The 23,969-nt window shown below is 37.3% G+C and overlaps 1 protein-coding gene across 5 annotated transcripts; it reads right to left on the minus strand.

Moving 5' to 3' along the window:
* Positions 1–1,570: 1,570 nt before the first annotated feature.
* hsd17b3 (hydroxysteroid (17-beta) dehydrogenase 3) lies at positions 1,571–21,457 on the minus strand. 5 transcript variants are annotated; one of them, XM_088910309.1, is made up of 13 exons: positions 21,042–21,201; positions 16,740–16,804; positions 14,794–14,840; positions 11,657–11,732; positions 10,004–10,111; positions 9,369–9,436; positions 7,842–7,886; positions 7,446–7,480; positions 6,651–6,732; positions 5,135–5,200; positions 4,513–4,662; positions 3,955–4,038; positions 1,571–2,073 (listed from the first exon to the last, which is right to left on the minus strand). In XM_088910309.1, the coding sequence occupies exons 4-13, from the start codon at positions 11,715–11,717 to the stop codon at positions 1,675–1,677; spliced, it is 1,098 nt and encodes a 365-aa protein (XP_088766435.1). In that variant the 5' UTR covers positions 11,718–11,732; positions 14,794–14,840; positions 16,740–16,804; positions 21,042–21,201; the 3' UTR covers positions 1,571–1,674. The 5 variants fall into 5 exon arrangements, with proteins under 5 accessions (XP_088766435.1, XP_088766433.1, XP_088766437.1 ...); XM_088910307.1 differs by lacking the exon at positions 16,740–16,804 and having other exon boundaries at positions 21,042–21,457; XM_088910311.1 differs by lacking the exon at positions 16,740–16,804 and having other exon boundaries at positions 1,571–2,330; positions 21,042–21,457.
* Positions 21,458–23,969: the final 2,512 nt, after the last annotated feature.

Here is a 23,969-nt window from a genome sequence, read left to right on the forward strand (position 1 = left end):
AAGTGGCTCAGCGAGTTGAGGCACTACATGACATCATCAGCATCGGTCTGAACCACGTCACTAACTTACAGCAGTAAGTATTCCCCAAGCAGTAATGCACATTCAGCTGAGGGTTGGAGAATAATCCAGTAGATCTGGGCATTCAGGCAAACATCACCTCCTTTGGGCCCACAGTGATGTGAGAGAGAGCCAAACTCTTCCTCCTACTGGTGTTAATCATCCCATAAGGCTGCACAGAGCTTGTAGGTCAAATTCGAGGGCAGTGTGTCTCTCCAGAGTTGCAACCGATAAATCAAGCCATACAGCTGCTGATTCCAAATTGGCCAAATATAAAAATAACCAATAGAAAATACTAGCATATGGATAAATATGAATTTCTTTAATTCATAAATCATAACTGAGTTTTGTTCCACAGGATTCATATTTTCCATCTTGTTACTCAAAATAATGTATTACTCAGATTTCTGAACATTCATCTAGTTATTCCGAGAAGCACAGTGTGTCCAGGGCTTATTATTCAATTAAAGGAGAAAACTCAAGACAACGTAACTCTAAAGGAATGTGTACATTTCATCCTATTGACGAAGAACATTAACACAAAATTGCATTACAGATAACAAAAGTATGTGATGTATTGTCTGACAAAATAACTTGATCCCTCCACACCCTCTTTACATAATTTTGGTCTGGCAAAATCAGATTTTAGCACAAATTGGAAGACTACCCAGGTAGTGTCTTGTTTAAGGAATAGCATTTACAATTTAAAAAAGCAGTGAATTTGTTTGCTGGCCAGTTTGTTACTGTTGACTTTTTGTCAATGGCAGTATAAGTATATTCATTTAGTTTCTTCAGTATCTCTCAGTGATACATTTAAAAGTCTGTTTCAGAGACTACTTCCTTAACCCCCACCTATTCGAAGGAATTGTCTTTTTCTTAAATATTTCCATACAAGGCTATGTGTGTATAGCATTTAGCAAATAACATAAATGTCTGGTTCTTTCAAACAAGACATTAGTGAACCCAGACCAAGTCATGAATATAATAATTGGTTTATAACAGCCATGATGATTCTTCAGATAAGCCTGAAATTTTATATTGTCGTGTATATTGATTTTCGGCAATGAAGTAGATTAAGTAAAATGAAATATTTCCATTAACACTCTGTTCTCCCTTTTGTCTACCTGAAATAGAAAGAACTAGTTAAGTGCATGGATAATACAAATATTTTTACTATAATACAAATATTTTTATTATATATTTAAAATATATAATAAGGGTGGCAGTGGTTAGCATTGCTGCCTTGTAGCACTGGGGCCCTGTGTTCAATTCTGGACTTGGGGTGCTGTCTGTGTGGAGACAGTCGAATTTGTTCTCCCTGTGTAACCTGGCTTCTCGGAGAATTGGCCCTGGTGTGTGTGTCTGTCTTTGTGTGTGCCCTGTGATGGACTGGTTTTCTGTCCAGGGTGTATCCTGCCTTGTGCCCATTGCTTGCTGGGACAGACTCTGGCTCCCCGCAACCCTGTACTGGATGAAATGGTTAGAAAATGAATGGAAACCATAACCACTTATGTGTTGTCATAATCGTCTTATTTAATGAAAATGAAAATATTTCCATTCTTTCCACAGGAGCTTATAACAATTTTTAAAGCAGAGAATTTGGTAAATTATACTTTGTCATTTAATGCAAACTGAAATCGTGATACTAATAAGCACGATAGTGAAAAAAACATTCATTTTAAAACTGTTACTATATTTATGCGAGACACAACAGAAAAGAAATGGTCTGACATTCTCCTCCAGATTTTGCCGATACAGTGCCGAATGCATGATTCCGTTAATGGTGTCAGGCTGTCTGGGTCCTGAAGCAGCAAAGCAGCCACAAACCACCATACTTCTCCCATCATCATACTTGACAGCTGCCATGAGGTTCTTTTGTTGGAATGCCGTATTTGGTTTTCTCCACACAAACGTTTCTCCCATCAGAGTCAAAACGTTCAGTTTTGTCCATCCATAGATTGTTCTTTCCATCGTCTTCTTGATTATCCAGCTGCTCTTCGCAGGGCTGGGAATGTTCTATTTAGAGAGCAATGTTTTGGTTTTTTTACTGGCAGTCCTCACCTGAAAAACTATTCCCATTCAGTCTTTTCCCAATGGTTGGGGCACACACTGACATTAACTACAGCAAGTGAGACTTACAGATCTCTAGGTGTTACTCTGAGGTTTTTTGTGACTTCCTGGATGAGTTTCTAGTTTACTTCTGGGGAGATCTTAGCAGAACCACCAGTCCTTGTTGAGATCATCGTGGTCTTGAATGTTTACCATGTGTAGATCTGTTTGACAAGATGAATGTAGCCCCCAATGTTCAAAAATGGTTACATTTGCATTTAGTTTTCCAGACTGATAAGCATCAACTATTCTTTTTCTGACGTCCTCTGAAGAATCTTTTAATCGTGGTATGATGTGTTTTCACTAACCTGTAAGGTGAAGACCAAACTCACAAAGTTTCTAACCGTTATATAGGATAGGGCTACTTAATCATCTGATTCTAAATGCCCTTTAATTGTGCTAATTAAATTAGAGGTTCAGTACATCAACTGATTCATAATTATTCATTTTTCTTGTTTATACACCATTTTGACCAAAAAACATGTAATAGGTAAATATAAACCATTCTGTTTATTTAAGAAAAGACCATTTTTTATAGTCTTTTTATAGTCTGGGCAACCAGGTAAGACATTGTATTCCATAATTATATTGAAGATTCACAAACTTTATCACAACTCTGTACATAATACATTCATCCACCCTTAAAATTGAGGCAGTTTTGGAAAGACTGTTTGATGTCTTTGATGGAAAGAGTTTATTGTCCTGTTACTGGGGATCTTGTGGTTTTCAGTCTTACCAAGTTTTGAACCACCCAACTTGATCAATTATTTACCCATGTAAATGTCACTAAAGGCTTTTATACTAATTTTGTGAAATTTAGTCAAAGTCAATATGACTTTTTTCCCCAGTCAAAATCGTGTCACCAATAATAACAAAGATGAACTTGCGCTATTTCTACACCTTAACAAAATGATCTCAGAAGCTGAACATGATCCTTGACTCATCTGACCACAAAACCACATTCCAGTGTCTTTATTACAAATCTAATTACGAAGTCAAGTGACATGAGAATGATTTCCTCACATTCCTTCAGACATGGACATCCTTCAACTTTGAAAGCTGCCATTTCAAGCAGTATTGTACTTCGCAATCTTACATAGAATTGCCCTATTGACCATTAGTCAGTCGTGGTAGCACGTGGGTTATCTCTATAGGGCAAATCAATGCTTCCTTTAAATCAAGTCCTCAAGTACAGTTATGAGGTATTTAGTTGTGTGGTTGTAAGCGTTCTGCTTTGGAACATCTCAAAGCGTTCTGCTTTGGCCCTCTATCTTTTGCTTGTGCTTTGACATTGTATGGTTGAAAAAGCAAAGGAAATTGAATATATCAGATCTTTTATGCTCAATCGAGGAATTTCAATGCATGTTAAACCCTGCTGATTTATTCTCTCTTGTCAGTGGATTGTGTTTAAAATCATTCTGATAACAACAGTTTGGAATATTTTGCAAATGAAGCTGATGGCTATGAGCCATAATATAAATAACCTAGTCACACCTGCTGAGGTTCAGTGGGTTACCGGTTGTGAATTGCAGGGTGATACAGCTGCTGGCAAAATTAATATACTGCTTCCTTACATAATATGTAAGATAAAGCTTAATGCTTACTGACAATTAACAATTTTACATGGCACACATCAGTGATGTATACTGTATATACCTGTATATGAGGCCTTTGATCCCTAAGATAATTAATAGCAATAAACGTTTTTGAAATTCACATCATTCACTCATTCAACATTTTGTCATTTTATTTGCAATAATATGAATGAGATTATATGAGATCACCTACCCTTTGTCTCACAAATGCCAAGAACTTCTCCTGCACTACACTGCTGTGTAGTACCTGTAATGGAATTGTCTGCATTATCCATCCCTGAAACATATATATACAATAAACAGAAATAAATACAGTGTCCTTTGCTTTTCTCCAACACAAAATAACAAAACAAAACATTCAAGACAGTACAGGGATAAATACATTTAAAATTAATTCAAAATAAACAAGAAGGTGTTTTAAAATGGAAATGTTGCAAAAAAGAAAAGCTTTAAATTAGGGATGCATGGCGGTAGCTGTCAAGCTCCTGTGATTTTGTTTTACTACTTTTTTCTTTTGGGGAGATTCAGATTGTGATAAGAGGGATCTTTGGTTTAAAAATGCCTGAAGTTTGCATGAGGAATAACCAGAGCAGCAGGAAAGAGTGGTCCTATGCTGCCCAGAGTGACAAAAAAAGTTATAAATCAGGAGGTTAGTGCGTGTACCACTGCTTGCTTCACAGTGAGATATTAAAATATGAATAAGATTTAAATCATATAGTAGGCATAATCTAAAAATGTTTTAAAATGTTACCAATATCTGATGAGGAATACACCCGTAGGTTTGGTCTCCAGCCAAGATGTAATTCAAAGATGTTTTCACAAAGTCCTCTGCGGTCTTGGTTATTATATTAGGCCTCTGGTGTTGAGTCATTGGAGTAGAGACCCCATAGGGAGTGACAGACTGAAAATGCAAATAAAAATGTGATCAAAACTGTTTCCAGTGGCGTAACTGAGTAATACATTTTAAGTGATTTTTTGCTTCATTCTGCATTGTCTGCAGAAAAAGAGGAAAGTAAATATTGCGCAACATTCCTTTTCATTTTGGACATAAAACTGCTTTTAAGCATTGCTTAGTCATGATTTTTAAATTACGTGTAATGACAATTTTGATTCAGCGGAAAGCCTTGAAAAAGTCTTAGATAATAGAAACACAGGCAATAAAAGTAAGAACACTGCTAAACCGAGCACGCAAGTATGACAAATTTAACATGCATCATCTCTTACATCAAGCTTAAGAATGAAAGCAAATTTTCTAAAAGCAATACTAAGAAATGGAACAAATAAAAAATTTGGCACCCAGATCTCTTTTGTAGCTAATGTGAAAACTGATGTACTGTAAAATTTACAAGGTGTATTTGCATAATTATTGTTACCTGAATGATAATTCCTTTTGATTTATATTCGGCTTGAAGCCCTCTTGAGAATCTTTCAACAAACACCTAGTCATTTAGAAGACGAAATACGACACTTAGACAATGTAGCAAATTCATCTTATCTTCTGATAACATAATAAAAAGCTAGTACTTGAATAATAGCGAGTTATCTCCTCGTACCTTTAATATCTTAGAAACTGCAAAAAGTTTAAATGCTTTTACGTTAGATTAAAATTAGTGGAGTGTCAAACTTAAATGATTCAGGTGGGTAGCTGTGTCCACACCTGAAGAAGGCTCCACGGACGAAACGTTGTTTTCTCTTTCTTCTTTTTTTCAGCATGGAATAAACCTATTACTTGTTCCTTTGCAAAGTTAAATGATGTTCAAATAAGACATTCTTTCTGGTCTTCTTTCATATAAAAGTCTAACTACTGTATACCATCATGCATGAAGTATTGAATAACTCTTCCTTTAAGTTAGAGAAATCTAACAGTTATTTTAACCATGCACGTACACTGATTAAAAAGAGAATGTCCTACTAAAACAGAAAATAATTTGAAAGAAGGTTTTTTTTAATAAAATATAATTCACAGTTGATCACAAATGTCAGTCTGCCTTCTACTGGTGTATATGGTAATTGGTTATGTCCCAAACATTCCTTTTTATATCATTGCTGCTGTACCCATACTCTTGTTTTTGCACCAAAAATCAAACTGTGTTAATTAAAATTCAATTAATACACTTGTATACTTTAGAACTTATAGGCTTTGAATCTTTTTAGTTTTGAACAGAGACGATAGGGCATGGTACAAATGTACTCAAAATCCTCAAAAGCACTGATAAAGGCAACACAGTGGGCTTCTTCAGCATCAACAGTGAAACAGGAACCACAGGACACAAGTGGAAACTATGTGGAAGTGCACAGAAAATCAAGAACAGCAGGCACTTCTTTATGCAAAGGGTTGTGGGAGGCTAGAACATGCTACCCAGCCATGTCGTTAAAGCTGATACCCTGGCTTCCTTCAAGAAACTAATTGCATGAGTTCATTGGATCAATACTACTCACTACCAAATGAACCAGTTGTGCCGAATCGTCTCCTCTTGTTTGTGGCTTTCCCATGGGGCAGGCTATCCCATGGAAGGGCTATTATTTTCATGGGCCTGCCACTAGAGATCGCTAAATAAGATCCTGAAAACTACTGATACAGTTCACTTGAGAGTAATACAATTAGTTACAATTAGACTAATTATAAGGCACATTCTCACACTGGTCAGTTAGTGGGTTCGTTTGTGTACAGGATTGGTGTAGGGAGACTGGGTACTTTGGTTTGTGTTAGTATTTGAAGAACGTCTTGTGAGGCTTTCAATATAAGGACGATTTTGTGGTCAATAGAAAAAAGTGTGAAAAAACGCCTGGACATCCGGTTTACACTGCTGAAGTAGCAGGTCTCTGAGCAACATTACCCAATATGATCATCTTTGACAAAACATTAAAAATGAATGATGTCATACAAACCTTTGATGCTGAATATATGGTGTACAGTGGACAGGGAAATTTTGCCAGACCCGATGACAAGTTTAGAATTAGTCCCTTTTGCCTAAAAGTGAAAAAAAATATATCCTTTGTGTGCAATGTCTGTTACAAAAATATTTTGTAACATCAAAATTATGTAAATGAAAACCTCCAAATTTACAAATGATATAATGAGAATTAAGATCTTATTTTACAGACTTAAAATTTCCAAATCATGCACTTTAAGGTAGGATACAGAGAAAAGGCATTCTACAATACTAATTACCGTAGTACTTCACAGTGGGCCATATTTTTACTGTTGCTTGTGTGTAGACCATTACTAAATTTAAACTGACTGCTGAAAAAAATAGCTTCTTTCAGTACATATACCCTCTGACCTCTCCTGCATATACTACAAAAAATATTTTCCTTTTCACATGAGACATAACCACATATTGCCTCAAAACCAGATAGGATGTCTATTAAAAAAATTAAGTACAATAAAAATTAATATTCTAGTTACCATTTATCAACCTTCAGCAGAATGACAACAAATCCAGTTCTATAATAGGTGAGGAATACTTCTAGTTTTATTCACATTCATCAATAATCTCCTCATTAGGGATAACACTCAGTTAAAAAAAACTTAGTGTAATGGTGCCTTTATTTATAGAAGCTTTCCTTCAATGTCCTCTTTGCATTTACTATATTGAACTGGGAAACATTTCACATGTCACTGAGAGAAGAGACAATCGTGGGCCTTATCTCGTTATCAAGATGCTTTGGAGAGGAACCTACCTCTTTTCCATTCCTGGCAAGACTATCTTGGACATCTGTTTAAGAGAATTGAAAATGTTTTTTAATTTAAGGCCCTATTTTCAAACTGCAATTGAGCACATTTAAAATACAATGAAGCACTTTCTTAATAGATACAGTTATGCAACACAGAATGAAAACGAAAACATTAGTTGCTATATATCAAGCTGTTATAAAGACTGATTTTTCCTGATATTAAGCATTGTATGACTTCAGCTCAGATCAAATCTGAATTTTCTTTATCCTATGTCATATATGGAAATTGAATAGAGAATAATTCATACACTATAACATTTGTTTCATTACTTATCCACCAAAACTTACTTATCCTTTGAAATCCAGATTCTAGTAACTAAAACATTCCTTCCAGGCACTTACCTTAACTAAAGACTTCACGTTGCAGTTAATGAGATTTGATATAACCTAAAACACAACATGAAATTAACTCTCGCTTTCATTATTCATGTTTTAAAGACTTGCAGCTTATGCATAATTTGAACACCTGACTATATATATATAGTAAAAGGATTAATCTGAAGGTTTAAAACTGATAGAGCACTTAAAAATATGAACACGATTGTTTTTACACATGAAACAAATTACTTTCTTGTGTATTTAAGATCACAATTTAATGCATACAAGTAAAACTAAATACAAGGAAATTAATTTAGCTAGCTTTAAATATAAGATGCTTGGAGGTTTTATGATCTGCTGCTTACACGGCAAGTACTGTACATTATGTGATTCATGAATGAATGAACAACTTTCATTGAAAACTGCAGATAGGCAGCATCAACGCTATACTGGAAATAGATACAATATCTTAAATATGAGACAAAATAAAAAATAAAGCCATACTACAGAAGGTGAAAGGTATTAAATATGAACATATGCACAATGTTTTACATACCCACAGAAAATATGAATGTATGTGTTAAATATTCAACTTTTCATTTAATTCTGGATCCCTGTTTCCGGCGTGCCCTTTAAAACCAGTTTTATTAACCCCCTTACCCTTACAAGGGCTTAACAGGTGGGTTCTAGCAGTCCTCATAGATCTTTGCTTAATGTTTTTTTTACTTGTACAATTTCCAACCAGGGGTTATGAGACACACTGATCTATCATGAGCCCAACAAGTAATAACAATGAAATGCCAATAATTTGGGGTTTACACTTAATAACACTTGCCTTTATATTCTGCCTTATATTACATCCCTTTACATACAGGAAAGGTCCCTACTTAATCCATCACTGATCTGGGACCTCACCTATATCCTGTATATTCATCCACCCGAGTGACGTGCAGTAGACATACATTCACAGCCTGTCTACACAGCATACAGGGTGGAACAGATAGTGAGAAATGGCCTCTCCAATTGATTTAAACAGTTACTTTAGGTGAGCTAAATGGCTGAAGGCCACAACGCCAGTGTTCACACTCTTTGAAATGGCAATATGGGACCTTCTAATGGGCAAGGAGCCCAGGATCCTGGTTTCATGTTTCATCCACAGGCACCAGCTTCAGCACAGCATCCCTGATGTCCTGTATGTCATACTGGGTCACAGATGTGGGAAATCTGCGTCAGAAGGAAGATCTCCATCTACTAGTACACCTACCTAGACTTAGTCTAAAGTCCGATGATCGGTAGATATCCAGTACATAAGGGGCTCTGAAGCCATACACTACACAACAATACATTTCAGAGTATCTGCGTGGTTAAGCATTTACAGTAATACAGCCAACTGCAAGAAGTATCAATCGCAGGGTCCGTGCTTTCTATATTTAATTTCTTCACATTGACTATTACAGTGTATTTCTGCTGTTATCACCTTCTGTAAATGCCCGTCTTCCCTTCTGGTCACTTAGAAAAAGACAAACCAATATCATGTACATTAAACCTTACCCTATCCGTGTCATCAGTGTCAAGAAACCGGCAGGGTATACTGCTGCTTAGTATCCCTACATTGTTCACTAAGAGAAAAGAACAAAAAAAGAACAAATGTTTCAAATACAACATTTCACATTTTGAAAGAAAAAAGCAAAAAAATGTTATTGAAATGCTAAATAAATCATGAACATTTGGATTTTAGCTCTCAACTATTTTATATTATATACGTGATTGATGTCTGTTAAGCATGAGAGATGAGGAATATATTTTTTTTTAATTTTAGGTTTAGAATAAATGTTGCTCTGTGTGGGTTTAATAAACTCATGTTGACCCACTCCAGATACTTTCTTGTACAATGATCTTGCTGTTCACTAGAAATTCAAAACAGTTCACTTACAGTAAGTCTTTCGTGCTTGTGTTGGCTAGTTCCCTTTCATTAAAAACACAAAATATTTACACTTGCCAAGCCATGTTCACAGATAATCTACTGACACAGAGAGAACAAGCTAAATGGAACAGACAAAATGCCAAAACATCTTGTAAATGTTCTTCAGCTCAGGCCACAACACCATTTCATGAACCAGTGGAAATTTACATCATGATTTAAAATTACTAATGTAATGTAATGTTGCTTATAAAAGCCAACATACCCAAAACACCGACATTTAACTCTTTAATACTTTCTGCTATGTGTTCATAGATGTCCTCTTTCGTAAAGTCTGCCACAATTACTTTCACTCTTTGTCCTGTTGTCTCCTCTGAAAAACAAGGACAATTATTATCATAAGTCCATCTACAAAAACTGCATTTGGTATCATTTCTGTGGTAGATTTACTGTTAAACACATACTCCTCCTGCCAAAAAGATATTACATATATAATTTGTTTCCTTGTTACATTTTTGTAGGATAACCCTAACTTGAACTGCACTTCAAACAGCAAATCTCCAGTACCTAGAGCCCCAACAGGCTTTAAAGCTCTGGTTGACAGAAATGAAGAATGTAGACCAAGAAAACTGAATTTATCCCATCACACTGATGTCTCTAAGGAGCGACACAAGGTGAATATAGTTTTTAAAATTAGTAAGCATACAGAACTTCTAAAGTTAACATTGTGTTGCAGAATTTGTTTGAGAACTTGCAAAATGAGTTAACTTAGAATAAAAAGCTTAATTTCAATAATTAGAGTAGTAAACACCCTTTCATGGTGAAAAATGAGTTATCCTGGCAGGTTTGAAACAGACGAGCACTGTAACATGACTGTCTGTTTAAACATGAACCCACAGGAATGCTGCACCTGCCTGGGTTGATATTAGGAAGTAATTTGCTGAACAATGCCAGACCACACACTGTCAATAACAAGTGTGTCAAAGGTGTTACAAGTGAGGCATGCTCAACTGCCCAATTCACAGCCCTAAACTGCCATTTTTTATCTTATAAAGATAAACCTTAAAACCTATTATTACCTTTAATCATAAAGGAGGCAATGTGAAACTGATGTACTGTCTATCCTGGTCTTATTATTGTGTACACCAGAAACCTGTAACTATGTATGAATAAACACGTGGATGTATAGTTTTTACTCATTCAACTATAGATATAGAAGGGGGAAATGAAATGTAAGTAATGGCATTTAATTTTTCTTTTAAGAGGCTATAATATTTCTAAGGCCCTGTGTATGCTTGTCCACCAAATATCTCCCTTCCAGGTTACCAGACAGGTTCTTCATAGCCAATTCCTAATCTTTTGCTGCCCAGCATCCAAACAATAGTGCTACAGATGACTTAATTCTACACCCTGATGGGGATTTAAAGACAACAAGTGAACTGTAACTTCACTTATGGGAGTACAGACCAAAGAATATTAAGAAATGCACAGTTGTGGAACATTTTTTCCATAAAGGCAGATTATGTTCCAGTTTTAAAAAATGCTCAATTTTAGCAACGTAAAAAATAAGGGAAATTATTAAATTAAGGCTCAGTATTTCATGAAACGTTATTCTACATTATTCTAACATTACTGATTTTCTTCCAAAAGATGGGACTTAACCCATTATTGACACATTCATGCAAAGCGTATGTGTGTGACTACAAATTTAGTGTGCTTTAGAAATCCTGCAACAAATCTCATAGCAGACCAGACTTCCATAGTATTTATACAATGTTACAATTATATTTTACATTAACAGTTTAATTAAGTAATGTATCAGCAATTGTTTATTAATCCCAGTGTTAACAGGTGGTATTTTTACATAACAAAAAGGAACAGTCCTCTTTCTCATACATTCTTTAATATTATTTCTTACCAATTTCCTTGGCAACTTTCTTCAGTTTATCTTCAGTTCTGCTGATGATAACAATATCCATTCCATGTTTTGCTAGCTGTGACAGAAACAACATTTCTAATCATGTGAAAAGAACAATTCTGCGAGACACCATTAAATCTGGTTATCTTCAGTTAAAAAAAAGGTTTCCCCATCTATTTTTATAAATAATTTTTATTTAATGAATTTGTGAGCAACACATGGTCAAAAGACAAAATTTAAGCCGATTTCTCGACAACCGACTGTACCACACAAACCACTGGTGATATTCTCCTTAAGCTGACAACTGCACCACCATGCTACTGTGCTCACTGTATCAGCAGCTATTGTATATCACCCTGCAACACACAACTAGCAATGTACTAAAGCTCAGTAAGGGTGAGCCTGATCAGTATGTGGATGGGAGACCTGGGAAAAACTAATGTTGCTGCTGAAAGAGGTGTTAGTGGGACCAATAGGAGGTGCTCACCCTGCCATATGTGAGGTACAGTTACAATGTGGGACTGAGTACAACATTCAAAGCTCACAAGAACTATAATCTCTCTTTATCTATCTATGTACCTCTCTCTCTCGACCGTGAGATTAAATAGAACAAGAGTAAGTGAAGGAATTATGTAATATTTATCAATGTTATCTCGGTGAACGATTTATTTGTATCATTAATTCAATATAATTTATTTGGCTAAAAGAAAACACCTATAAATTGTTTATTGAGGCCAAGCTTGATGTGGGCGGGTTTTTTCCTGTCTTGGTCCTCTTGTGTGGAAAAATAAAGGAAGCACCCTTATTTTTTGCTTCCAGTTCATTTATCATTATTAAACCCTGCATATGGGTTGTGTGAGCATTGTGTTCACCATCATATGTATGTATTAATGACATGATACCACATGTCATTAATACAATTACAATGTTAACACGGTAACATTGGGTTAAAACATTAATTAGTACATTGCCTATACATCGACTAGGATTATTTTTTATATAAAGGAGGACCGAGACAGGCAAAAAAACCCAAACATGCCCACAGCAAGCCTAGCCTCAATATAAAAATGGTTAAAAACTGTTAAAAAACTAAAAATGGCAATGAAAAAATTAAAATACAAAATGCAGAACTAAGAAATTAACGAAACTGAAACAAGTAATAAAAAATAAATAAAAGCAATATAAACTCAATCAGGAGAGTCTCTGTAAGTGTTGACAGACCTGCTTCTTGATGGAAGGCAGGTTATAGGAATCTGGAAACACAGAAGGAGGTGGAGAATTCCAGATCTCAGGGGTGGAAGGGAAGAAGGAATGTTTGTGTCTATTTACGTGGGTGTTCATCACCGCCACACAATAAATGTGAGATGTTGATGCCTGCTGTGTGCCGGTTGGACGAGGTAGAGGCAAAGAGCTTTTGTGAGCAATGACCAAAAAGTGATCTTAATCTACATTGTTCTTGTTGGCAGATGGTTGAGCACAGAACTTGTGTTTTTGGTTACATAATTAGACTTTTTGCTCTCTGCTAATCAACCTCCCCCACCCCTACCCCCAACCTCTTCCGTAGGGTGTTCCTTATTTTTCAAAGCTGGAGATGGCAACCCTAGTGCAGGGGCCCCTGTGGGCGTGCTATATAAGTATAAGGAATTATTATTATTATGTAATGAGGCCCAATTAGGTAAGGTAGATCACAAGATTGGGGTGCCGCAGTGGTTAGGATTGCTGCCTCGCAGCACTGGGGCCTTAGTTTCCACCCACAGTCCAAAGTGTAACTTACAAACTGGTTTAACCGGTTTCTGGGAAAAGTGGCCCTAGAGTGAACGTGTGTCTGTCTCTGTGCCTATGTGTGCCCTGTGTTGGACTGGCGTCCTGTCCAGGGTGCACCCTGCCTAGTGCCAGCTGTTTGCCGGGTTTGTCTGGCTCCCCCCAAGGCCCTGAATAGAATAAAGCGGTAAATGAATGGATGAAAATGGATGGATGGATTTGACCGTTGAAATGAATCGTCATTTCCAAAGATAAGCAATAGTCATACAGAATATTTTCAGAACCACAAGTTCTGTGAGAGGAATGAAGAATACACAGATTGTGTGCTCATCTCTAAACTAGATTTTCTGAAAGTGGATAGAAGATGGAAAAAATCACAAGATCCAGCAGCCAGCAACCTGTCCACTTGTTCATACATGGATACAGTTGTTTGTGGCAGGAGGTATCACTATCCTGGGCTGAGTATACTTGCTGAAGGAAAAGTTTTCAGAAAGCCCCTCCCACTTACCACCTCTGGCCCCTATTTATCTTTCTCAATCATACCAAATGAAAGACGCCTAGTAAATCTGTAGTTTTAACAACATGTTTGTTGTGGTTTAGAATGGTAATCAAGCTTGACAAGATCTTTACTCTTCGACTCAACAATCAGTTTGTACAAGGACATTTGTAAAAGGAAAGGGAACTAAATCTCACATAAACATTGGTAGGATGGAATGTTTTGCTTTAATCTTAAAGATTAAGACACTGTGATTTAAGCACAATGGTGGTCTGTATGTTCACCCTGTGTTCATGTGGGTTTCCTCCAGGCACTTCCAGAAATACAGTACTGGTAGGTTAATTGGCTCCTGGGAAAATTGGCCCTGGTGTGAGTGTGTGTGTCTGTGTGTGCCCTGTGATGGACTGGTGTCCTGTCCAGGGTGTATCCTGCCTAGTGCCCGTTTTTCGCCAGGATAGGCTCTGGCACCCCTGCGATCCTAGATCGGAAGAATTCATTCATCTATGAATTTGGCTTTATTACTCTGCTCTCTTCCCCACTGATGTGTGGTGAGCGTTCTGGCGCACTATGGCTGCCGTCGCATCATCCAGGTGGATGCTGCACACTGGTGGTGGTGGAGGGGAGTCCCCATTACCTGTAAAGCGCTTTGAGTGGAGTGTCCAGAAAAGCGCTATATAAGTGTAAGCAATTATTATTAGTAGTAGTAAGAAAATGGATACATGAATTTTAACATTGAAATGAATACCTTTCTTTACTTCCGGAGGTAAGCAACTGTAATACAGAATATTTTCAGAACCATACTGTCTGTTAGAGGCATAAAGAATACATGAATTGGGTGCTCATCTCTAAACTGGGTAATTTTCAAATCTTGCAGTCTTACCTCTGTTGTGTAGGCTCTTCCAATTCCATCAGACCCACCTGTGACAACTAAGGAACAAAAGAAACATTGTGGCACCTTTAATTTCGATTAGAACACAACACGACCCAAGATAAAATATAATCAATATATATTATATATGATACACATCACACATCAATATATGATAACATCAGCATCATGCTTATCAAATCACTGGGCTATCACTTGTGCTCTCTGGATGGGGGCACTGATATCCTGGAAGACTCTCCTCCTGGCAGGAAAGAAATTCTGTTACATGGATTAGTACCGACTTTGCCTTCTAGGGGAGCAAGTGGATCCAATTCATGCCAGGAAATGTACCCCACAACATTACTGAATCACAAGGCTCAAGCATTCAGGGCTACAGAGTTCTTGAGGTTGATGCCACACATGCACTGGTCTGCTCACTGAAAACATGATCTCAGTGCTCCACTGCTCCAAAGTCTATTGCCTGTGGTGTTTGCACCACTGGACTCATAAATGTGCACTGCCAGGTGTGGTGAGTACTCTACAACCCACCTACGCTACCCTGCTCTGAAAAGTTCTCAGTGGACAATTTTTGATCATATGGGGTGCTTGTGCTCCAAGATGAAATATGCAGTTATTTGATCTGCAGTCACTTCCCTGTTTTGACTTTGACTTCACATTAATGCACAAATGTAATGGTCCTGGCGTAAGTGCTTCCACCCACTGTTCTCCTAAGGTGATGAGGATGATGATGATGTCCTGCCTTCCAAGTTTAATGTCGACCTTAGATAGCGTTGAGCGTGAAACATCACCAAGCTGCCAAACACCCCCTTGTCAAAGTCACTGTGATTTCCTCTTGCAGCTATGCCAGCAATTATAGGCAACCTAGCCTGTCCAGCATTTTGTATTTATGACCCTAAGCATGCTGAGATATTATTTGCTTAGTTAACACATCAGCCACACCCTTGCTTTCAATATACTTGATGTCCCTCTTTTTTTCTCTTTTTATTCTTCTCCATCTTCATTGCTTTATTTCTCATTTCTATTTGTGCCAAAACGTATAGAATCTAGATTGTGCCAGTAAAATAAAAAACAGATGAGTAGCGAACTGCATATTTCACATAGCAGTCCAGCACTGGTCAAAAAGATCCGTTTCTACAAACAAAAATTGTTTAGGTAATGGAATTAAAAACATACTTGTGCATTTTATCTGAGAAAAATGTTTGCAGGCAATGTACTGTAGGAGAGCCAGATTAAGGGAAAAGAACATCCAGTTCCATTTTTAAAGAGCACAATTTAGAAACCAAGATATTATTCTCATTTCCTCTTCTTTCTAAGCAGTGCTTGTAAAATAATTAGAGCTATTGAGCTGAAGCTGGAACCATAAAAATGCAAAAGTAAGAATTTAATCAAATGCATGCAATTTGGAATAATAATACATTCACTGGAACTGATAACATTTTTTCTGGTGCACATACTATGTCTTTTATGCTGTTCATGTACTGGTAATGTATTAGAGCTCCCCTACGTCTGGTCATTAAAGGAAACAGCACAGTGGGTTATGTAAGCCTCATTAGTTATATACAGCACAAGAGCTCAGAAAGAGCATATTAGCCATGTTAGAGCTTAATTTGATCACTTAACCTTCTTCAAAACATGTGAATCTGCCAATAATTTAAGACGCATATTGTATAAAACCTGCTGGAGTGTTTTTCCTGAAAGTCTAACTTGGGTCACTCTGAGAGATGCTCCAGTAGATTACAGCACCTTGCCACCAACAGTAAGTAATGGAGATGTTGGACAGCAGGAGAGAGATATGACAGAAAATACTGAACTGAAAAGGCAGGTATAAGGGCATAAATTGAAGAAGTTCAAGTAGGTAGCTGTGTCGACATAAGAAGGCAGCAAAGGAACAGCTTCCTTCCACTCTGAAAAGAAAAGAGATGCACAAAGTGACACACCTGAAGAAGGCTCCACAGCCGAAATGTTGTGTCTCTTTACTCTTCATCATGGAATAAACCTTTACCTGTTCATAAGTACACGAGGACATATTGACTTTGGGAACAAGCAATGTCTTTTTTAATACATCAAAAAGAGTGACTGCCTAAAAGATAATAAATTGTACTTCATACAGCTCCTTTAAAACCAGTCATGGCAAAAAAACATTTAAAATACATACATAAGGAGCACATGACATAATAAAACCAAAGAAAAATACAAAGCCAACTTTATGTTATATGATAAACTAGGTTTTCAGACTAGTTTAGACTTTGGCCGAGTCTCTGATATCTTTTAGAGTTCCAGACCTCTGGGGGCAAGTGAACTAAAAGCCCTTCAGTGGGAACATACTATAAACCAGGATCTGTAGAGTGAAGGTCACATACTGTACAAGGGAGTAAATGATTACATATCAGCTAGATACTGGGGAAATACCATGTAAAGCCTTGAATGGAAGTACAAGGTTTATGAAAACCAATCAAAACCTGATAGGAAGCCAGTGCAAGCACTCCAAAATTGTAGTGATGTGCCAACTTCATAAAAATCTAGCTCAGGATTCTGGCTGCCAATTTCTCAGCATATCATAGAGTGTTCAGTATATTTTTAGAGACTCCTGCAAATAAAACATTGCAAAATAAATTAATATTTTAAAAACATATGCACGAATGTCTTTAGGTTACAGACAAAGGGCAACATAGAATTCAGCCTGGCAAAATTTCTCAGTTGGAAAAATTGCGTCTCTACAACAACTCTGCACTCATTTTGAGATTCAAATCTCAATTCAGAATTGAAGATAATTCCCAAATTCTTTATTTTGGAATCTAAACTCAAGTACTGTGCTCTCAATTAAACAAGCTTACAGCGATGGTTTTAAGTAACTGATATGAGCAACACAATAACATGAATTACCATAATTAAGAGCACTACAGGCAAAAACAAAATATTGCCCTGGCTACTAGGATCACTCAACATGTCTCAGAAAACTGCGCGCGGCATGATAAACTACAGAGGACAGAGAGGCTGCAAGAGTACTAGGCTTCTCATCCACTCTGTTACTAATGCCCACTGTGGCCACACCTCCTAATAGTAACATTTTGGCTGATCTCAGCACATATTAGTACCTTGTATTCTTTACCATACTTTATGATATACAAAACTATTTAATTTCTTTTGTAGAAAATGTACTTTCATTACTCACATAAAGTGGCTATTCATTATGCTGGAAACACAAATAGAATGATTCATTGAAAGGGACAGCCACATGTGTTTAATAAGTGGGAGCACAGGCTTAAAAGGTAAATTGAGACAGCAGTACTTGCACTCCAAGACGAAGCAGTTAACAAAAAGACACAGGAGGCCCGCTGAACCAGAGTTATTGGAGGTGTTAGAAGAGAGCGGGGAATCGCTTGCCAAGGAGGCAGTGATATTCCACAGCCAAGAGAGAGGCCGAGTTCCGAGTACCTCCAGTGTCTTGCCATTTGTTTATAAAATTCATCCCCTAACTTTCATGCCCCACATATTTGAATAACCCGTACAATCATTTGTATAAGTGTTTTGTCTGCGACACCATTGTATCCACTTGTAAAGAAGTTCCTAACATAAACTCTGAAACTCACACATCCCGCAGATTGCCGCTCTAACTCTCCACATACATTCATTACCTTTGTGCAAACATCATCGTTACACAGGCATACTCGCAAGCTTACACTGATCACATTTCATGTTTTGCCACGTATTTTGTCATTTCATACTTACACGCAGAAAGGGACGTGCACTCAGATATTAACAGTCACAGAGAAATGACTTCGTATATTGTAATACTCAATGAGTTGTTTTGTTACCATTAATTCCTAATTCGAGTTGGAAACATATATCTATATTATACATTCTTAAAGTGTGTTACTATATTACATAATGTGGTGCTGTTCGAAAGTTTTAGTAAATTTGCCTGGCCTGTGCAGCTTCTGTGCTAAAACAATTCTGGTTTCGCGTGTACTTCCTGTCCTGTGTGAAATGAATTGGCACGCAAAGTGGACTTTTCAAGAATCTCCCGCCAGCTGATAATGTTACGTTGTTTTTTTTTTTGCAAGGCACGTACCTTTATATTTAAACGGTGACTGACTCCGTTTCCAGTGTGAAACCACCAGGCACCTCATAACGAAACAAGGCATACTGCTTTAAATTTAACACCACCAAGAGCCGCTAATTCCCAGCGTTTGGGTCACATTTCAGTCCTGCAGTTTGTCAGTTGAAATATGATTCTGCATTGATCTTCGTCCGTCATTAAAGCAGATGTCTCGGTTTTAGTATCTTTTAGTATCTGGTGTATAATATTCATAATAACATTAACTTTAATATTAATATCAACAATAAAAGTACATCCAACACCCCCAGGGGACACTGTGTTTTCGAAATTGGGGAGTAATGAAGAAGCGATGGCTTTTAAAAACAGGAGTTATGTCGCTGTAAAACGAACACCTGAAACACAGAACACTCAGTGCTACGCACGTTAACAGTCCAGCTTAGAGTGTTATTAAAAGTAATATGAGACCTGCCAAATCCCGCATTCTTAGTCTGCTTAAAACCAGGCTCCACACAACAGGTAACAGCTAACTCGCTGTGACTGCCCAAACGTAGTACTCTAGGACTGTGAACATCTTTTTTTATCATGGTTTTAATGTAGAATTTTGCATTAATTCCTATTTTATTCCATCATATCACTGTGTTAATTTTTTTACGTCTGTTACGGGTTTACCAGTGCAATCCTTCAACATTGGACTTTTCGAAACAAAATATATAAGGTATTATTATTGTTTTGTTTTTGTTCAACCTTGAACGTATCATCGACATTAATTATAAATGGACTGGATTCTCCTAACATATGTTGTCTGTTTCGAATTTGGTCTTAATGCCAGTGTCCTTTAACACTAAAACACCGATCTGGAGATGATTTATTATGGTCTCTGAATTATTATATTTTCCAAGGCGTTTTTTTTTGTAGAACTCAGAAGAAAAATATTTAAATATACAACATGCGATAAAAATAAAAAACTCATTCTATTACTTTCAACAATCAATATGCATATGACTTACAATGTTACACTTGCTAGCATTGATATTTGCTTTAATGAAATGTAGTCTAAATTCTTAATTAAAATGCATATTTTACATAAGGTATAACATGGTTAATTAATGAATACGAGTTTTAATGAAAATGTTTTATAATGTAACAGATTTAGCAAGAAAAATCTTTGGAATAAAAACTTCAAAACATGTAAATTAGTAATCGCATTTCAAGTCACTGAGTGCAACGGTTGTTTTTCACAATTCCGCTGTTTTCCGCTGAGTTTTCCATGCATCAAAAACCAAATACTTCTCCGATGTTCAAATAGCACGCAGGCTTAGCTTTCCACGCAAATCTCTCTCTCAAATACGACCCCAATCCTCAACAGACTCCCTAAAACATTCGCAGCATTACCGAAATGCCACACACACCTTCGACAAAAATGTGCAAATACAAGAAACGGGTGTTAAAATGCCATGTCAAAAAAAAAAATCACAGATATTCAACAAGCGCCTAAATAGTACTGCAACTCCAAAGCCTCGAGCTAATGAAACTGTCTAAGATGTTTTGGCAGTGAAATCTATTTCTGTTTCTTTAAAAGTTTTAAAGAAAGCCAGCATGCATGGGTCTAAGCACTTAGAAATCCTAAAATACCTGCGCATCCCTGTTTTAAAAGAGTGTAAAGACCTGTGCTGTAAATGCTTGTTTTTGAAACTCCTTAAAGTTTATAAAATTTTCAGTTTTTACTATACATATTATTGACTTACTAGCTAAGGTGAATGAGAGTTGAAGAACCTTTCATTTTTAAAGAAAGTACTGTACAGTTTAACAGTATTTTATTGCTAATGCTTAACCATGGAATTTCTATACACAAGTAAAAATCATGCACGTACTGTCTTTACATATAATAATACATAAAACAGCTTTATCGTTTAATTTGGTCACCCTTGATAACTCATTTTAGAATTTTATTGCGTAAAGAACTAATCTCAGGGTTAAAGAACTTCATTTTTCTCTCATCACGGTGAAATCCCTCAGTTTTTATATTACGTTAATGAAATATTAGAGTTACAGCAAACCATTTTTCCAGATCGCGGTTTTAACTGAACCCTTTTCCACCACCAGGTCCACTGGGACGACGTGCTCCCAAATGTGGAAACATGATTGATATTATAAATGACATTGATATAAAAGAACTCACCAGCCCACTCCCCAAGCGAGGTGAAAAAAGACTGAGGCAAGGGGTACCATGTCTTGGGGAAAAAGATCTTCACACAGGCAATTAATTTTATCAGGTAAAGCAGGAAAACAAGGGCGCCTACTGAAATAAAGAAGAGCTCCAAGGAATCCATTGCAGTTTCGTATTAAAGCTCTTGCGTTTGAGATCTTGGCTGCTGGGTTTTTATGTTTGAGAACCTCTGTCAGCAGAGCACATTAAAAACTCAAGACACAGTAGAGTGGCACTCGGTATATCCAATCAGAGATTAGAGTCGGTCTTCTACAAGCACAGCCATAAAGAACAATCTATTGCAACGCCAGAGTGAAAAGGCAGAGCTCGGGATGCACTTGAAACAGCCTCGTCTGCACTTCAGATCTGTGTTTCCTAAGTGTGCAGACAGACACCTAGCAGGTGCGCTGCTTATGTGTGGGAAAATCACGCCTACGAAAATCGAAAAAATCGAATGTATCATGTTGCAGGACAGTGGGTATTTTAACACGACTGATGCTGATAACATGGCTATACGGGTTTGGTTGTTTTGAGTACTCAGCCTTGTCCCCTGCCAACTTCCGCGCCACCATTATCTTTTGTACCTAATCATTCATATTTTGATCAGTATTTAGTAGCTGCGGCAGCCCTGGGCGTTGCTAAGCAACAGAACACCATGTGTTGGGCTCAGCATTTGCCAATTCGCCTTGGTGGCAAATTGTGAGAAAAAGTAACGAATTAGAGAAATCAACGTTTCAATATTGTGTGTGTGTGGAGGGGGGACGTTCTGTGACTTAAAGCATTGTAAAATTTGATTAATATCTGTATAAAAATCCACATCCACAGGAGCTCATTGATCCTAACGATCTCATTTATCAGTTTCATATAGAAATCAGTAACCGGGTGAATGCCGCACAGTTCCTTAACGTCTGAAAAACAGTCCGATTTTTAAAGAGGAAACAATGAAGAACCAGGTAGCACAACGATTTTTGAGTCGAAGCACCAATTCTTTTATTAAATCATTTTTTGCTTAGCTATGCTGACCACAAAGCATTAACATTAAAACGGCTCGATTTGTATTTTTGGCATGAGATCTAAATTAACTGTTATTATGATAAAGGGGTTGCCCACCATGAAAAAAAACAAGTATAATTTCATGCGTTACATAAAAAATAAATAGAAAAGTAATGTTTCAGCTATATATTTAATTCTGCCGAATCCTTTTCCAAAGAAAGTTAAACTAGAACAGTTCTTGTTTTGAAATGAAAGTAATTCCAGCCTTTATTGGTAAGCCTCAGAAATACAGAAGCACAAGGAGGGGCAGAGAACCTCACTGAGAACACTATAATTTAGAATATTCAATCAAAGCTAGCCAGCACATCTTTAAGAGGTGCTGTTAAATCTGGCATGCGGTCCCACACGTACACAATTACAATATTTAGACTTGACACATACAGGTGACCAAGGCCAGAGTCAAATCCACATTGTTGAATCTGTTGGACAGAAGCACAACGCACCACATTACTGTGCTAGCTCCGTTTTGGTTTTGGAATTGTACATTTTAAATTGCATGGCTTTGCATGGGCAACAGTTTAAAACATAAGTCCTGAGTTAGAAGGCATCGGTTTTCCCTTTTGCGCATATATTGTATGAGAGTCAAAAATATGTGGGAAATATGAAAGACTCTCATACAATATATGCTTTAATATGTGAAAGCAAAAGGTATAGACAATTGTTGAAGGAGAAGTAGTTACCATTTTACCTTACCATTGCAGTGAAGATCCTTTGTGTGGCTGTCCTGGATTCTGCACAAGTAGACCAGTTAGATAACTGCATTGCCTTACCTGTTGACACTGGCCTGTTTGCCAGTCTATTGAGGCAAACAGCTGTCAAGCTCTTAGTAGACTGGTAGAGTGATGGACAGCAGAATGTAGATTGTAGTTGTGTGAATTTAATACTTCTGGGGCTTCTGCAGTTGCTGTATACATATAAACAGTTAAATATTGGTACTCTAGTACATTACAGCACCACTATGCCGTTAGGATTACCAGAGTTGGTCCAGAGCACAACAATAGCAGTCAAAACGACCTGGTTTTTATGACAAAATACACAATCTTCTGTCCAAGAGCCAGGCAGAGCTGTTGAAAATATCCAATGAATTCTGGATACAACCTTAGACTGTGACATGACAGAAATCCGTCAGTGTCTCATGGCTTCTAACCCAGTGCAAGCTAGGTTACGAGCCACGCGAAAAGCAAAGATGTGCATGGTGAAGGCAAAAGAATCCCCACTAAGATTTGACTCGGCCTCTGGCCTAGATCACGGAAGAAGAAATCCTGTGATTGGTAGTCCTGCTACAGTTCTGTTAATGGTAGAGAGAAATTGTAAGGAAATGTGAGAGCTGTAATCTATAAAACTCCTGGAAAGAAAGTAGAAACAAGAATACTCTTTATCATATAAACAACGTGTTAATGATTCCCACAGGGGTGTCAAACATATGGCTTGCAAACAGTTACCTTCAGAGCCATCGGCCAGAATTCATTTTGTGCCTTACCTGCGCTTGCGTAGTCCACACACGAAGCAGGGATCATTAGTGATGTTACTGTATTATATCTCACATACACAGTCACCTCTATCCAATCACAGTGCACCCTCTGCCCCTCCTTGACGATGAGAGTGATGTTACTTTGACAGGGGCATCTCTTTTCATAAATACAGTGGGGGGGGGATGACACCACAAGATTTGTATGATATGATGTCTCAAAAGACCCCTTTCCAGCTCTCGCATTACCTCAGGAACATCGCCCATCCATTTTTTAACTGCTTTACCCAAAGAAGGGTCACGGGGGAGCTGGAGCAAACTGAGGACAGAAAGCAGGATACACCAGTCTATCACAGGGGACACACAGAGACACTCACACT

The sequence above is a fragment of the Atractosteus spatula genome, chromosome 3, assembly GCF_055471065.1.
Source record: "Atractosteus spatula isolate fAtrSpa1 chromosome 3, fAtrSpa1.hap1, whole genome shotgun sequence".
Taxonomy (NCBI): domain Eukaryota; kingdom Metazoa; phylum Chordata; class Actinopteri; order Semionotiformes; family Lepisosteidae; genus Atractosteus; species Atractosteus spatula.